Below are 18,747 nucleotides of genomic sequence, written 5' to 3'. Positions count from 1 at the left end.
TCAGCTGGTTGCATTATTTAGATGTTTTCAGGTTATCAATTCATGGCCTTGGTTATCGGTTTTGATTAAAATAATGTACTATGGAATAAAACTTAGAGACCACAGTGGCACAATTCAGAACTTTTACTATAATCCCTTCAGTGTTTTTTGTCGTTTAGCACTTTAGTTTTATTTTATAGATTAATACGAATTTACAGTTTCATTTTGTGGTGACTTAATGTGATTGCAGTCACTGCCATTTTACACCCCACCATTTCAGAGTATGAAGAAATTCTTCAGAAAAGGAATGATCAGCTTTTGGAAGTGTAGTCCTTCCTTATACAGGTCAGTTACTTCGTGGTGTTTGTTGTAAGGCAGGTGGGCTCATATATGAGGCAACAAATAAAAGTTGTACTCTCTTATCTAGTTGAACAAATTTCACCCTGTCTGCTGTTCAAATTAGTCTTTGACTTTATGCAGTATAAAAAAAAAAAAGGAAACAGGTAGAATCAGCTGTTCTATAACCCATTTTGCATCTGCTGTACCACAAAGAGGGCGGCACGGTGGCGCAGTGGGTAGCGCTGCTGCCTCACAGTTGGGAGATCTGGGGACCTGGGTTCGATTCCCGGGTCCTACCTGCGTGGAGTTTGCATGTTCTCCCCGTGTCTGCGTGGGTTTCCTCCGGGCGCTCCGGTTTCCTCCCACATTCCAAAGACATGCAGGTTAGGTGGATTGGCGATTCTAAATTGGCCCTAGTGTGTGCTTGGTGTGTGGGTGTGTTTGTGTGTGTCCTGCGGTGGGTTGGCGCCCTGCCCGGGATTGGTCCCTGCCTTGTGCCCTGTGTTAGCTGGGATTGGCTCCAGCAGACCCCCCGTGACCCTGTGTTCGGATTCAGCGGGTTGGGAAATGGATGGATGGATGGATGTACCACAAAGAGAGGGAAACAGAAAGGCATTCTAGTAGCAAACAGGATAAAGCACGCTGCTGTGACACCCCGAGTAGTGGGATTCAAAAACACCAGCCTACACTCTGGATGTCTAGTAAATGGGACCGAGCGTGACCAGGATGATAATGGAAGACAGGGAGACACGGACACAAAAAGGGTTGGGTTTTAAAAAAATAAAGTGAAGTTTTATTTACAGGTGCACTTAACAAAAATAATGTCCTGCGGAATTTATATATTAAAACACAGTTCAATACTGCAAAAGACACACAAAAACAGTAAATAAATGATGTTCAAAAATAGTGACTATATACAAAAATAAACAGTGCACCAAAACCCATAACCCAAATAAATACCTCCACCAAAAAGTGTTCCAGAGATATTTTTACAAAAACAAATATTTACAATAACAATGCACAAGCCGTAATGTTTGGTTAATCCGAACTGTCCTACCGAGTACCTTTCTCCTAGAGGGTCTAATCAGAAAAGCACCATGCTCTGGGGCAATGCGTTCCTTTTATATTCGGCGCCCTTGTACCGACCAATTAAAAACTGTCCATTGTCATCCCTCTACAACCACGCGACGACGAGAACTCGTCGGCAAGAAGTGGCGTCTCTTGCCCTGCAAAAATGCTATATTAAATCGAGCAGTCGGCGCGCGCGCGCATAGCTGTGCTGGCTTTTGAGACGCAACTGCGCTCCTGCCTTAAGTTACAGTAAGCACTCTTAACTTTTCACGTCCTTCCCCTGAGCTACTGCCCAGACAACTACACACATGGGATCCCTTTTCTAAACCGCGGTAAACTAATATTATGATGTTTCACCCTTTCTTTTACACTTTTAGAGTTATGTGGTCGCAGGAGGCACACGCGAGAGTGGAAAACCGTTAATGCCATCCCGGCCGGTTAATGGCATGGCTGTCTCTCCATACTACACGAGACCTACCGCGACACTCTCCAAAAGGCGCTAATAAGGTCAGAGAAGACGTCCATCTGCATTCTATACAAAAGGAAAAGGCAAGTTTCCTTTCTCTAAACTTTAACTTTTTATTACAAACAAATGCCTCTCAACACTGCAGAGGACACTTGACAAATTTTAATTCTAGGTAATGCCAGTAAGGCACATTACCACAGCTGCTCATCTGAAACCCCACTCCCAACATTTCAGCACCAGCCACCTACATAAGCATAAAACAGCAGACATTTTACAGTCATGGTGTAGTCCACAGATCTTCCAGAGCTCAGCAAAAACACTTTCAGCTGCGGTAAATTGGCACTAAGTTTTCATTTCCCTATAAATATATATCCATTTCTGATTTCTTTATAAAAAAAAAACATTTAGCAAAATTTCTTGGACTTTAACATCCCTAGTCAGAACAGCTATCTGGAATTATGAACCCATGAATTATTTGGATCCTTGAAAAGTGCAGGGCTCCTTCTCATGATCATGTTTTAAAAAACAGTGAAATGGTGAGTCTGTCATTCTGGAATCTCAAAAGTCATCTAGTCTGAAAATGCCTGGAGAAGACCAAATGAAAAATGATTATCTAAAAACTACCAGCCAGATTTGTCATTTTACAAACACCATTGCATAAAATGATATTTTCTCTAAAATGACCAGTAACACCTTAGTAGTCCTTAACTGCACAAGGAAAATTAAAATTCAAAATTAAACTGATCGGTGATACTGGCCAGCTTTACATACATAGTGTCATAAATCTAACAGTCCCTTGCACTGCAACAGTTTGCAACTCATGGCCTTTTTCTGATTTAATCCTACCACTGAACTAGAGGCCTTCAGGGACAGCAAGTATGAAAGCTGTCAAATATTCGACAAGTAAGATTAAACTCTTATAATTCTATAATAAGCCATCTATCAAGCAGTAGGTCCTAATAAGATAAAGACAGTTTTGCCTGGGACTGCTTTTGCTGCCTTCTGTCATCATCCTACTGACTGACCACGGAAGAGATGGGACAGAGAAGTTAGCACTAATGGCCATGGCTACATTTTTCTAATGCATACAAAAGAGTGGATTTTGAAATGTCAAAGCAGCAGGCAAATCACTGTGTTGGTCAAATATAAAAGATGCTAAGTTTAATATACAGTAAACACATATATAATATGTAAATAATTATTTAAAAAACTGTGTTGCATAAGATAGCTTTCAAATTTGTCTGTTTCCATGTAAATGACGCATTTAGCCAGTTTGGCCATGTTGTCAAGAGATGTACAAAACCTCTTTTTGTACAAAAACATCTTTTCCCACTTCCTTTTTGTGTCATTAAAAAGTTAGAGAGATCATCTGTTGATGGGAGTTGATAAGGAAATGCAATGTTAAAATATAACAAAAAAAAAAAACAATTGAACAGCTGAAGAAAACAAACCCAAATGTACATTAAACACTCAATAACAGTCTGTAAAAGGAGTAACACATTTGTGAAACATTTCTGGTGCAGAGCAGTAGAATTCCAAACCATTATATCCAACGTTGCTATGAAACAGGCATATCTAGATTTGAAAGTCTTTTTCGATAATAAAAAGGATGCCTCCCTGGATAAGTTTTTAATTAAACTGCATGGAATACCTTCAAGTAAAGTATAAAAAAACACAAACATTAGCATTTCCCACACAGTTTGGCATATAACATCAAAAGAAAGAAAAAGATTTAGTGATCAGAAATAGAAATGGTGGGTTTAACCAACAAAACCAAGATGAATAAAATGGTTAAAAATATTTTTTAACTTACATAAACTCTTACGTTACCTCTAATTTGAAAATAACAATGCTAGTATTGGAAAAGCCCATTCTATACAGAAAGACACTGCATCATCAAGTGTGAAACTGGAAAACTAGGTCTGGTTAAAAATCTGTTACGTCTTTATAGACCAGCACTCTATTCATGTTTTCTGGGGATCCAGGCACCTCTGTCCAACAAGGTGTTGCTTCAGTTTATCCAGGTGTCCATCTTGCAATGCCTGGCGCAAAGAGCGAAAGAATCCAAAGTAGTGGTGAAAATTATGAATCATGAGAAGAACCCCAGAGAGAAGTTCATTGGTTATCAGAAGGTGATGAATGTAAGCACGGGTGTGGTTTCTGCAACAGTAGCAGGAGCAGTCATGTAGCAGGGGACTGAAATCATCACAGTACCTGTGAAACCAAAACAAGCATCTAAGATTTGGTACAGCCTAATAGTCAATGTCTATGAAGGGCATCTGAATTATGGCTTACAGCATGCACTTTATTACACAAAGTATTGAACACTACATACAGTAATGGCTAAAAACATAAAACCAAGACTTGTACATTCCATTCCCATTACCCGAGGATTCTCCCTCAGCTGATCTGAAAACAACTAGGTATTTCCCAGGTGGAGCTGGAGACTGTTGGTATAATGTGGCCAGTTCTATTCATCTTGAGATGAATACACTGCAACCCTCACCATAAAAAAAGCAGATGGAAGGTGAGTGATAGTGAATGAATGATATTTCAATCCTCCAGTCCCTGTCATCATCTTTCAAGCATCTTGTAGGATGAGATGTATTTTTCACAGTACTTACCTTTTATCTTTCAGATCCATTTCAAAAGACGTCATCTGCCCTTCTAACACCTCAGTACAGCTTTCTCCAGCAACTTCATCATTTACAATATTGTTTTTTATCAGCACTAAATAAATAGAGTAAACAAATGAGAGCCAATAAGCATCTTAGACCTAGAGGCTGATAACACTGCTCCAACAATGTAATCTTTGTTGATATATTACAAGACAATCATGTTAAATTCCCAATTTTCTGCACATAAAGTAATTACATTCTTTCGGGGAAAATAACCTTACCAAATGTACATGAAACATAATAAATTTAACCCTGGAACATATGAATAATGCAAGATGATATTAATACAAAGATTGACAGAAAAGTATACTTTTGCAGCATTATTTACAATATTCAAATAATATATTTTATTAATTGGAAAGTAAGGTACTGTAATGAACAGCATGCTGGCCGGCATCTGGGGATTTGTTATAGCCATGTAAGCAGTGAACCATCACACAAGGCTTTCTGCAAACCATTTGCGACCCTTTATCATTCACAACTCATCATGACACAATTGGAAATGTCATGCAACCCATATTTAAGAAACACTAGTCTAGAACACCCCAATAGTCATCTCTGATTAGCAGTTCATATTGCATTTATGTTTATTTCTGATTTGCTCAAAAATAAAGGTTTGGAAGTCACCATAAATTGTTACCGAACCAGTTCAATTTCTTTTTGCTTCCTAATATCCTGCTGTACTACTTAAATGAAAGCTCCACACAAAAATGATACAATTTTTAAATGTTATGTTGTGTATAATAATGACTAAGAGAAACTTTAAATCTCATGTTTTCTTGGAGAACAGTTTCTGCTACAATGGCCTTCAATGGGGGCAAACAGAATAGCAGCAAACAATATTAAAACATCAATAAAAAAAAAAAATCCACACGCAAGTTATCCCATTGTTTGCTGAGAACATCCAAAACACATGCATTTTTTGTTAAAATATTGTTAAATAAATATTTCTGGAAAATGAGTAGTGCATGAATGTGAGGCTCTTTTTAAATTGGATCAAGCTTTAAAATTGAAGATGAACACTTTAACGATGAATGAGGGCACAGAACGGTCTTCGATTCAAACATTTAATTCTTTGGTAGAGTTTTCTTTTAATATACTATTTCTTTATTATGCTGAAAACTCTGATATACTATTTCTTTATTATGCTGTTACTCCTGACCATAAAGAAATGTCTGAATCATTAGAAACCTTAAGACCCAATGGTCACAACACCAGATTAACTTATTTAAATTCAGTTTCTGTAGTTGTAGATATCAGAATATGCTTATGAAATGAAAGAAGGCCTTTGAGAAGAACTGTGGCCAATTGAATTAGGCCAAATCTATGACATCATCGCTTTTAAACAACTGGAGATACCCCCTATGTATTTATCTTTAACTGTAAAATTCAGTTGTCTTTACCTTTTTTGCTTTGCACCCTACCCCACCATAACCTAATGTCTGTGGGGGAGGAGTGAAAGCTTTAGATTCATCAAAATTTCAATTTCCAGTTTTCCATAGATCTCAACATTTTAATACTGAAAATATCAATATCTCGATGATGGGCGTATGTCTGGCTGTGTGACTGAGTATCACAGTTTCTTAAGGATGGTCTAGAGCTAAAATGGCTGGAAGGAAAAATAACTCAAAACTTAAGTCTGTTATGAGAGGATGATGTGCTGATTAGTTTTTGAGCCAAATCGTCAAGAGAAAGACACACTTTAAAGGACCCCTCAAATACCGTAATTCTGAAATTAATTATGAATTCTTCTTGCTATTCGTCAATTGCTATCGTAATTATCTATTTAATGATCAGAAAGATCAGCATCAGAGCAGTAAATAATTACTGAAATGATACAGAATAGTTCAGGTAACTTGGTTTCTAGGGCGAACAGCCTATTGACGCTCATGTCCGAATTTTTGTTTTAAATCTCATATTAAAGTACAAGCAAATGTATGTATGATTCTAAAATGAAAAAGCTTGGTGAGGGGTAACTAAACTACAATTCCCACTGGTCCAAGAGGTACACCAAGGAAGCAAAAGACCCACATAAATTCAGGCTAACAAAGCAGCCCATGAAAGTGTCTCTGCCATTCCATCCATCCAGAGCCCATACCAAACCAGACACCAGCCAGCTAAGACAAAGAGCCACATGGTTGTCTAAGCATATTGAATATTTAACTCCTAACAAGATGAACCTCTACATATTCAGGTGTACTGGTATTATGCTGGTACACTCATTTACTTCTTTTTGGGTATATTTAGGAACCATCACTTAGTCTCTGGGTTGTTGCCCGAGTTATAAGTATAACATAAAGGGGAAAGTATTTAGCTACAGTAGGAGTCAACCCGGACAGTGATGAGGCTGGTAACAGTAAACCTACAGAGGCTATATTTGGGACACTCTGTTCAGGTCTACATAATAAAGAGTCTGAAAGTGAGAACAGAGTCACTGTAGGATCCCACTGCAATAAAACAAAGCCTTTCATTGTTTTTTAATAGCCAAAAGGAGTAACAAATGAAGTTTGCAAGATGAACTTCAACACTAAGATTTCCAAAGATCTATAGCTGAGCCATGTCGGTTTTATAGGAAAAATAGTTACAGCTCAATAAGAAAATGCTCTAAATTATTATTTATACTGATAACTTCCAGAGCCCTGGAGGTTAAGTGTAATTCATATGGCAAGTCAAAATTTAAAAATGTTGATCAAAAGGCCATTTCTTAAATTGAAGTGGAATTACCTATTACACAAATGTAATGGCAAAAATTTGTATTTTTTTTCCTTGTATTGTTTTTAGAATGAAATAGATCTGCATAGATAATAAACAAATAGGACATGAGGCAGGTTATTTTCACCATATCACAATGAAATAAATTCAAAAACATGAATAAAAAACAAATCCTCTAAGTTGAGATAAAAATCATTCTCATCAATTTAATAAAACTACATCTTCTGATGTACAAGTTTTCATCTCATTGACAATAATACAAACAATCTACTTGTGGAATCATCCATAAATTTATGCAAACCTCCTGTGATATCTGTCAAAAGAATTTTGGAAAAATACTTTTGTCGATTAATTTTAGCAAATAATACTAATGAACACCTTTTTTTTAAATGGCTACCTTCTGTCTCTGGGTCAATCTGATAGCTGTAGTTAAAGGACAGGGCACATCCACGTTCCGTCACCTGATACGGAAAGAAGCTTTCAAAAAGGTCCACTCCTGCTTCCACACAGTCCAGCACGTCATCTGGTCTGCCAATTCCCTGAATGAGCCTTAAACGATAATAAACTAGTTAATAAAATGTATCATGACTGCTACCTATTTGTTTTTTTTACTTCAGAAAGTGCTTAATGCTAATCATAATGCTGATGGTATTGTGAACTTAATGGCAATATGCAGGTGGACAGCATGTTGGTTTCTTCAAAAACAAGGATATGTACTAAAATAAAAATGAGTGTAATCAGTTTCTCAAATGTAGGTTGTCAAAGAACTTAAAATGTTAAAATTGGGCCCCCAAGGCCACAAATATTGAAAAACACTTCTCTTAGATTTGGAGAGGATGTGCACTGTGTCAGGTAAAGGTGTGGTAAGTATGAAGTGAGATCTGGTGGGAGTTGGTTATTTGCTGAGGTCTGTTACATCGCCTATGAAAGCATTGTTTGATAAACATCATGGGATAGCCATTTGATGTGAACAGGTGGAAAAGGTAACTTCTTTCGTTCTTTTTCGTTTCCTTAATATTACAATGGGTATAAATCCTTCTCAATAGCATCTTAACACAACACCATTTATGGGCTGATGGGTGATATGGGTGTGTTTTACCCAGCCAAGATGCACGAGTGTGGAAGGACGATCCATCCATCCATTTTCTAACCCGCTGAATCCAAACACAGGGTCACGGGGGGTCTGCTGGAGCCAATCCCAGCCAACACAGGGCACAAGGCAGGAACCAATCCTGGGCAGGGTGCCAACCCACCGCAGGTGTGGAAGGACCAGGGGAGAGAATATTTTGAGGACAGTTTCTCCCCCGGAGCAACAGACGCCAGTCCCCTTGGCTTGCTGTAAGGCCACAGGTCATGAGCATGGAAGCAATGTGTGTGTGGATTGGTGCTGCTGTGCCGGGATGGGCCACAATACGTATTTAAGGGGCGCCTGCCATTATTAAAACCAACCCAGACAGAGGCAGAAGACGGTTTGCCGCACTACATGCGTTTATTTACAATTGGGGAGCATTTCACCCTGCTCCCCACAGTACAGTGCACAAATGACCACACGCCAAGATACAAGGCTCACAGCCCAATACAGTCCCTTCTTGCCGCCAGTCCTTCTCCCTCCACTCCTCCTCAGGCTTTGGACTGGCCCCTTTTTAGAGGGCACCCGGAAGGACTCCATGTGCCCAACGAGCTTCTTCAAGCTGCATTTCTGGGTGTGGCGGAAGTGCAGCCAAATAGGGCCCTGAAAATGTCCATGTGCCCCCTGGCAGTGGCCACGGGCCCCAACAGGGTTGGCCTCACACACACAAAAATGTTTTGAGATAACTATAAAAGAAATGCCAGCTGAGTAATCTGCAAAATTTTAAAAAAGAAAAAAAAAACTTTTTTTTCTTTAGAATGTTGTGAAATGCCAGTTTATCTAACCTCCTGGGAACAAATATACAAATCTGCAGTGCAAGTCACTGAACATACATAAGTCTGAAGGTGTCTGGTCAGATGTCAATAAATTAGAGGACTGGATGAGAGAAACATGCTAGACTGAAGAAAAGTAGGTTATAAAAAATATAATTGTTACATAAATAAAGCATTGAATTAATTAGTACACCTGTACACAGAGGACACTGATGGCCTGTGTAACAATCAATAAGAATGTCAAACATGCAACAAGCGCATATCTTTAGCTTCAAGTACCATGGTTTCTATGGCCAATTTCTGAAAGAGAACTATCCTTATACTGTGTTATGAAAGTCATAATCAGTGCAAGACAATGTTTTAAGTGAATAACTAATAGGACATTCTCAATTTTTATGTTTATTACACAGTGATTATTTTCCTGTAGGCTAAGTAAATAGTAAGTTCATTGCATTTTTATATTATGGCTGAAAAATAAAAATCTGTCTATTGATTTCTCTCTATCTATAAGTAGCTTAACTAAAAGAACGAAGCAAGTGACAGTGGATAGTTGCTGGAGGGCCATGCATTAGTTTATCTGGACACGCCTTGTCTAAATATCTCTTCAATCTGGTCAAATGTAACCAAAACCTGTTTTCTCTTTGCCATCTTTCAAAGCTCACCTAAAATCCTCAAGTGTTAAATTCTGTTTCATATGTTTACAGCTCTTCAGTGTTGTTGATATACCAGTGATCTATCAGGTAACACCAGTGAGGAACAGCACTTTTACCTATGGCACCAATAACTCCTATTATCTACAGAAGCAATGATGTCACTGCAGTGAAACAGGTTCACATTTTCAAATCTATAACAAAATATACTACAGTAATGCATTGACAAATCTGCTGGAACAGTTTGGCGCATGTCACCAGCCTAAATGATAGGTGTCTACCAAAGCAGACCTGTAGTGATTAAAATTAGCATTGTTCTGAATCACATTGATATTTATGTTGGAAGTCTTAAGTGTTTCATTCAGAAAGATCATGATGCCTGGTAGAAGGGACAATGAGATGAGTGAAGAGCTGTAAGGATTTTGAAAATATAAATAAAACAGTTGAGTAAACAAATGACAGTCATGCACTGGTGCATTATAAATTAAAAGTACTGAGAAACTTCACATAATAAGAAGCAAATTTACTTTGCCATAACACCAAACACACACTTGAAATTAAACAGTTTTAAATATTATGTTTAAGAAAATTTTCCATGTGTAAAAAATGAAGCAAAATGACACTATATACTCAAATCCATTGAATCCATTCCAAGCAGCTCTGGACAGGCTACCAGTCCATGGCCAGGTCCTCTCATACACAATGGGCGAAGGAGGAATTCACAATGACCCCAACGTGCATATTCATTAAAACAATGCTAACTACAGTGTGCTTCACTGCACTGAGAATGTGCTTTATGCAAATGAAGGACACAGCAGAAGTGACTGACGAAACATGTGAACACCACCATTAGCCAAAGGGGGGGGAAAGAATACTAAAGTGAAGACAGCATTCAGGTGAGGAAAAAGACATGATTGTGTTGTGAATAAAAAAGAAAGATCGGTAAATCTTCAGGAAAATGCAAAGCAAAATATTTAGTAAGTTCTGTTTTTTAGTGTTGTCTTAAGGGCTCGTTTATACTTCATGATCAGAACGCGTACACGCATGCATCATGGCTGCCACATGTTCCCAGCATTCATTTGACGTGTCCTCTGAGCTGGTCCTCAGAAATTAACAAGACGCCTGTGCGAGTTGCAGTACCAGCAAAAAGTCGAGGGGCGCAGTGTGCTAAAAGTTGGAATGCGACGTCAGAGTCTCTGTTTACTATCAACATGTAACAGAAAGCTGCTTTGAGGATCCTACGGGATCAATGTGCCTGCTTCGATGTTTGATGAATGGTTCGATGTGGTGAAGCAAAATGTCGACATACAAATGCATTTGTGGTGCTTTTATATTCAAGCGTCGCATATTCCTGATCGTAATGACACAATACATTTTAAAAGTCTCACATGCCATCTTCTGTGCAGTCTTTTTTTTCTGGGGCTTCCTCCTGACCTGACAGCAGCGGCAAACAGCAATAGATCACCATACAGAACACTTTAAATGTATGATATTCCAACTCTCTGCACATTTAGAATCCTTACATTTATACTTGATATCACCTTCATGATGAAATGCATTAAAGTATATATGTTACATTTTATAAACAAATCGTTAATTTCGTTTAAATAATGAATACTGTTCATAATTACACACATGGGGGTGACACGGTGGCGGAGTGGTAGCACTGCTGCCTAATGCAGGAATATTATACTCATGTACAACAGTGTATAGCATGTTCCAGGGTTAGCAACTCCAGTGACCTAATAATTAATTTTTTTGTTTTTATTATTATTGGACAGATGCCTTTATCAAAAGCAAATTATAACATCTGAGATACAACTGGTTACATTTCTTTTGGTTTTCCTATTGGAGCATAGGTAGGTGAAGTGATGTGCTAATGGTCACACTGTGTCAATAGAGTATTTGAAATATTAACACTATGGGGGAACACACTAAAAACAAAAGCACTTAGTCACACTGTACTTCTGATACATCCAATTAACTGACGGCACAATAACTTACGCTCCATTGTCTTATGAAACTTCCTGGGTGAAGCCAGGTAACACCACTAGTTTTAATTAAATGTTAAACATTGTGATTTAGGTACAGTATGATACAATTTAACTTTCATTAGTTACAGCACTGCCAGACATATTGCACAGAAGCAAAATGGTACATTAAGCAAGAATAAATACATAAGAATGACTGTGTATTTTCTCTCAGAATATGACTATGGCTTTAGTAAGGATAAATTTGATATTTTATGAGGCATGACATTTCCACTATACTTATGTATTAGGATTTCCAATTTTTTTTTAAATTTCTCTTATCATCACCATTTAAATCTGTATTGACTGTACTGCATCTACAATTTCAGGATTAAGTCAGATGTTTATGCTCCCTGCAGACATTTCATTTATAAATCATAAGCTCATCTTTCAAAATCCATGACTGTTTAGATATTGGCATAGTGAAGTTAAAAATAGCATGACTCAAAACCAAAAAAATGTGATAGAAGTAGAAATCTAAAAAAGAGACATTTACTGTTCTCAATATATTAAATACAAATCAAAGAGACTTTTACCTGGGTTTGTCATCTGGTAGTTCTGCCATAATTGCTGAAATCAGTTTTGACTGGAGCTCTTTGGACATGGTATGGTTTTGAAAGCCATCAAGAACAAAGCCTGCAACTGGGCGCTTGGCTGTTTCCTGTGCTGATCGCACTCTCTCCTCCAGAACATCAGCCCCTTCTACCACTCCAAATACCTGGGAGTTTTTAAGGTTCTATATGGGAGTGCCCACCAAGAAAAGAAAAGAAAAGAAAAAAAAAGAGAAGAAAAATGGTACAAGTTTTCACCACAGCAGTTATTTTAAATATTGCAAGCAAGATTTAATCAGGCATTACAAGGATGGACGTTTATTACATATAAATAGTGGGAATAACACCTAGAAAGGGATCAGGAAACAAAAAATGGACAATAAACTGTCCCCTTTTGTTTATATACAGAAAGAACCAAGATAACCACACCACCTCTCCAAAAATATTTTCAACTAATTGAAATAAGCATTTTAATTAAATATTGTCACAATCTACATATTGCTTAATCATACTGAACACACTTGAGGGATGTGATGAATAGTGTACTTGAAAGCATAATTGAATTATCTTTAAGAACTGGAAGTGCAAGGACCAGTACACCTCCCTCAATAGGAACAGGAAACTGGAGACCCAGGACATGCTCAAAAAAGGAAACAAGAAGGTCCTAGAGTTCTGCTAGACTGTGAAGAGTGGATGAGAGAGATTTCAACCAATAAGAATTTGCATGTATTCCTAATGTGAACAGTGACTTAAAATTTGTTTTAAATCTAGACTTGGATAGGTCTTGAGCTACAGTGGCAATAACATCTAATACTGCAAAATAATTTCACAGTTTGTAATAAATAATAACTTCATCAGACCATTGGAGGTTTTTAAATCCAAACATAAGAGCATATTCCTTCTTCTCATCAGTACATCACTGTTACTCAAGAACTGATTATTTTGCCCATTATCAAATCTTGAAAATAGAATACTATTGTTATCTCCGATCATGGAGCTTAAATCACTATGCCTAACACAATCAACTTGTAGTTGGCATCTGAACCCCCATCATTAGCTGATGTAAACTGTACAAAACTCATATCCAAGCAAACTGATTATTTTCTTGAGACAAATGCATCCTCAGTGGTCTCTGCAGGAATACACTGGGAAACTCTGAAGGCATTTTATGAGGTCAGATCATTACATATCTTTCTCACACAAATAAATTGGAAACCAAGAAGGCGTCCAAGTTCAACAGCGAAATTACCAGAACAGATCTTGAATACGCAAAGGCAAATAAGATCTTAGCCTAACAAATCCACAAACAGGAAGTCTGCAAAGCAACAACAGTTATTACCAACACAGAGAGATAAAATCAATGACCATAAAAATATAACACACATTTAGAAAGTACTACAATTCCTTATAGTCTACTCATTTTAAAGAAGATAAGACACAAACTGATGATTTTTTTTATTCATTACAGATACCACAGCTGGGTTGTCTTAGTGCAGTGGAACTAGATAAACCTCTCACACTCTCAGTATTACCAGATGCCATAAATCCAGTTCAAGTGGGAAAGCAGCAGGCCCTGATGGCTACCCAGTGGAATTTTATAAAAAATAAAATTAAAATAAGTTAGCTCCACTATTATTAGCAATGTTTATAAAAGTTGGAGACAACAAACTTAAAAAATAAAAGTGTGCTTTTTCCAATGAACTCTCTAGCATACATTATTAGACGGGACACCTTCCCATTTATGTTAACAGATCAGTTTAAATATCTAGGTGTAGATATCTCAAGTAAATATAACACTCTTTTCAAAAACAAAGTTGTTGTCTGCATTTTATTATTTTATTTAGAATTCGAAATATCCAGGCTTCCAAAGGGCAACTCTACAATGACTTAAAGCAGAAGGGGGCATGGCACTACCTAACTTTCAATACTATTACAGTGCAGCATATATATTGTGAATTTCCTCTTGGGGATTAATAAAGTATCTATCTATAGGCCATAAAGATCTGCACATTGACACAAAGCAATGAATATACACAAGATTGGTCTGCAACAGAATTAAATTTTTGCAGAACTTCTTTAAATTTCCTGGTCTGTGCCCAAGTAAATACAAATTATTGTCAATACACTAATAATCCAATTGCCCTTCATTCACTCAGAATATAGAACCAATGTAGGAAGCACTTTAAGACAGAGAAGCTCTTATCTGTTGCACCTCTACATGGCAACCACGTTTTTCCATTCTCTCAAACATATGCAGTATTTTGTTTGGAAAATGTCCAGGATTAAAATGCTTAGAGATTTGTACATAATAACATCTTTGCATCATATGAACAATTAAGCTTCAAATTTAACTTCTCATCAACACAATTTTTGCACTAATTTCAAATTACAAACTTTGCTAAATAGAACCTGCCCAATTTTCATCACCTCCCACCTATTTCTATTCCAGAAGAAATATTGATCAGTATTGAAGACTCAGATAGCATCTTTACAATTTATAAAAACATTATAAAGCCTCTTCCTTTCAATGATCCCAGGGTACAATGGGGAAAGGATCTTTCACTTAATATTTTAGAAAATGCGTGGAAGGCAGCCATGCACAGAATAAACTTTAGCTCCATATACATGAAGCACTTAATCATTCAACTTAAAATGTTTTATAGAGCACATTTATCTCATTTAAAATTATCCAAATTGTATCTTGGGCAAGATTCAACCTGTGAATGTTGCAATCTATCACCAGTCTCACTGGGCCAAATGTTGTGGGCAGCATGCACCAAATTAACATCATTCTGCACAAAAATCTCTGAATGCCCATCAGACAGCCTTGGTGTCACAATCATTCCTAATACATTACCAGCTGTGTTTGGTGTGCTCCCAGATGGGCTTAAAGTGGAGAAGAACAAACAAAACTGTAATTCCCTTTACCTGACTACTAGCATGTAGACTTCTCTTGCTCAGCTGGAAGAATACCACCCCACCACTTTTAAGTCAGTGGGTAGCTGATGTTCTATATTATTTGAAATTGGAAAAAATTCAAATTCTCACTTAGATCTGTTCAAAACTTTTTTTTTTTTTTTTAAATATGGTTTATTTAAGAATAAAAAAATAAATATATTGGGGAAAAGGATACTGTTTTCCATGCTGCTTTTTAAGATTTGCTTTGGTTGTTGGCTCTCCTCTTTCTTCTGGGTGGGGGATGAATTTTGGTTTGTTATGTTTGACTTGATTAAATGGAATGTTGTTTACTTCTAATTTAAATAAATTTTAAAAAAACGGAACAGTTACACAGCAGATAAAAAAAAACAACCTGGTCACACACCCCAAGTGCCCCAAATGGTGACTATAAACGGAATCAAACTCATAATAAGTCTGGTTCAGTGTCCTGTAGTAAATAAGGAGGGAGTCTGAATAAGTGGATGTTTCAACTATCTGCTATGCAATATTCTACACTGTATAAAGAACTAGAGTTTTTTAATTAGAATTTTAAAAATAATGTCATCATGGCTTTATAAATTAGTCTTAATTCTTGGCTTTCCAAGCATTCATTAGGATGAAAAAGAAAAACTATAAAGGCAGTATAACATGTAAATACAGTAATTTACTTCTAAAAGGTACCTAATAAAAGGAAAAGGAAAAAAATAGACTGTTTTCAGGCAAAATAAAGGAACTATCAGTAATTTTAATTCAATCATTTTCCAAAAGTTATTTTTTTCATAATGTTTTAGTGGGGAAAAACAAATAGTATGTTTGATTTGTTACATGGAAAGCAGTTTCTATACACAACACATACAGTATATTGCATACTACCTGAATCAAGTTATAATCAAGGCGATAACCAACCCCGGATGAGGCACCAGTTTATTGAGGGGTATACTTGTGCACACACCCACATTCACTTTTCCTGGCCAATGTGGAGTTGGTAATTAAGATAACACATATATTTTGGGGAAGTGGGAGGAAAAACAAAGTACTTGAGAAGAAAAATATCACACAGACAGAATGTAGATAAATGAATGGACAGAAGGGTAGGTAAGATAAGCATCTGCTGAAAGACAAAGTGACTGTGGACATAAAAATAAATGACTGTAGTGATCCAAGTCTCTTTACTGAGAAGAAAGCTATACAATAATAAATTCAAATTATTTTAGTTGTAAATGAAAAAGTTCAATCTCTGCCCCTATTATCCAGTATGCGTTAAAGCAAAAATGTTTTACTGCCGACTGCACATCTTCAAGTGATTTATTAAAGTTAGGTGGCAATAAGAGATTCAAAAGATAAGTCAATATCATGATTATGTACAGCCTTTTAGCAGTTGGCAATACAAATTAAACAAAATGTAAATGCTGCTCCATTAAGCAGCCATGATCAATAATAAGTTAACAGAATTTCTTCTTCTTTATCAAATTTAACACCACTTATTTGTAGAAACCATGCATGGTGCAGGACAAAATTGACATTGACATCTTGACTTTGCACATAAAATCAGATATTCATTTTATCCGACGACCTGTAAAGCAGCAACGTGAAATCTGTTTCACACAAGTCTCCCTTCATAGGGAAAGTAAATTTTATAAAAATGCATTTTGTAAGCTACATACAGTCATGGCCGAAATTATCGGCACCCCTGGAATTTTCCTTGAAAATGCACCATTTCTCCCAGAAAAATTAAAAGTTGCAATTACAAATGTTTTGGTATACATGTTTATTTCCTTTATGTGCATTGCAACAACACAAAAAAAAACAGAAAAAAAGCCAAATCTGACATCATTTCACACAATACTCAAAAACCGGGCTGGACAAAATTATTGGCACCCTCTACTTAATATTTGACTGTAGGTACTGTGTTCTTTTCTTCGTAGGCCTTATTCCGTTTTCTGTAAACAGTAGAATGATGAGCTTTACCAAAAAGTTCTACCTTGGTCTCATCTGTCCACAAGACGTTCATCCAGAAGGATTTTGGCTTCCTCAAGTACATTTTGGCAAACTCCAGTCTGGCTTTTTTATGTTTCTGTGTCAGCAGTGGGGTCCTCCTGGCTCTCCTGCCATAGCGTTTCACTTTGTTCAGATGTCGACAGATAGTTTGAGCTGACACTGTTGCACCCTGAGTCTGCAGAACAGCTTGAATATGTTTTGAAGTTGATTGGGGCTGTTTATCCACCATTCGGACTATCCTTCGTTGCAGTCTTTTATCAATTTTTCTCTTCCGTCCACGTCCAGGGAGATTAGCTACAGTGTTATGTGTTGTGAACTTCTTGATTATGTTGTGCACAGTGGACAAAGGAACATGAAGATCTCTGGAGATGGACTTGTAGCCTTGAGATTGTTGATATTTTTCCACAATTTGTGTTCTCAAGTCCTCAGACAATTATCTGCTCTTCTTTCTGTTCTCTATGCTTAGTGTGGCACACTCAGACACACAACAGAAAGCTTGAGTCAACTTTTCTCCATTTTAACTGGCTTCAGGTGTGATTGCTATTTTGCCAGCACCTGTTTCTTGCCATAGGTGAGTTCAAACGAGCATCATATGCTTGAAGTAAAACGATTTAACCACAATTTTGAAAGGGTTCCAATAATTTTGTCCGGCCCATTTTTGGAGTTGTCTGTGACATGTCAGATTTGGCTTTTTTCTCTGTTTTTTTGTGTTGTTCCAATGCACATAAAGGAAATAAACATGTATATACAACAACATTTGTAATTGCAATAATTTTCTGGGAGAAATGGTGCATTTCTGGGAAAATTCCAGGGGTGCCGATAATTTCGGCCATCTGGTAATTAAGGTGATTTCCCTCATCTAATAAAAGCAATGTTAAGATAAAGTGACATCTTGCTAGCATCCCACACTCGGGTGCCTAATTAAGAATTACCCTTCAACTGGTCAGCAAGCAGGGTTATCAAAAACTCAAATTTACATGCTTTGTTGGACAAATCTCTACATCAAGTTATTGTTTATCATTCAAATGTTAGGATAAATGTACACCTTAAAAAATATAACTGGACATGTCAATACCTTCTTTAAAACCCAGGGCATCCAACATTTTTATAGTCTGTGCATTGCTGTTCAGAATACTTTTGCAATAGGATAGCCCTGAGCAACAATACCACTACTACTTTATAATGTTCCAGTAAAGTCTTCTCTGAAACCTGAAAAATATATTGCAAACCGCCCCCTTGGTGAAACATGATCACTTAGAAATGAGGTAACATATCTGGGGGCGCTGATAATTGAAGTTTGGAAAAATGTCACCTTGTCTGATAATCTCAGTTTCTGTTGTGACTTGTGATAGCATGGTGAGATATTAAGTATAAAAAGCATGACTCCATGTATCTACTGTACACTACCTAGCTTCAACGGTACAAGTTGGGGTG

General features: G+C 37.0%; 1 protein-coding gene across 3 annotated transcripts in view; it reads right to left on the bottom strand.

Annotated features, from left to right (window-relative positions):
- Positions 1–3,641: 3,641 nt before the first annotated feature.
- Positions 3,642–18,747, bottom strand: part of qtrt2 (queuine tRNA-ribosyltransferase accessory subunit 2) — a 31,100-nt gene continuing 15,994 nt past the window's right edge. For all 3 annotated transcript variants that reach the window (XM_051927159.1, XM_028800473.2, XM_051927160.1), the window contains exons 6-9: positions 12,364–12,563; positions 7,643–7,794; positions 4,480–4,585; positions 3,642–4,069 (exon numbers count right to left, since the gene is read on the bottom strand). In XM_051927159.1, coding sequence (XP_051783119.1) covers positions 3,820–4,069; positions 4,480–4,585; positions 7,643–7,794; positions 12,364–12,563 — 708 coding nt within the window. In that variant the 3' untranslated portion in view covers positions 3,642–3,819. The remainder of the gene's footprint in view (positions 4,070–4,479; positions 4,586–7,642; positions 7,795–12,363; positions 12,564–18,747) is intronic.

This window comes from Erpetoichthys calabaricus, chromosome 4, assembly GCF_900747795.2.
Source record: "Erpetoichthys calabaricus chromosome 4, fErpCal1.3, whole genome shotgun sequence".
Taxonomy (NCBI): Eukaryota; Metazoa; Chordata; class Cladistia; order Polypteriformes; family Polypteridae; genus Erpetoichthys; species Erpetoichthys calabaricus.
The sequence above is the reverse complement of the archived record's forward strand: the minus strand, read 5'-3'. Positions and strand labels throughout refer to the sequence as shown.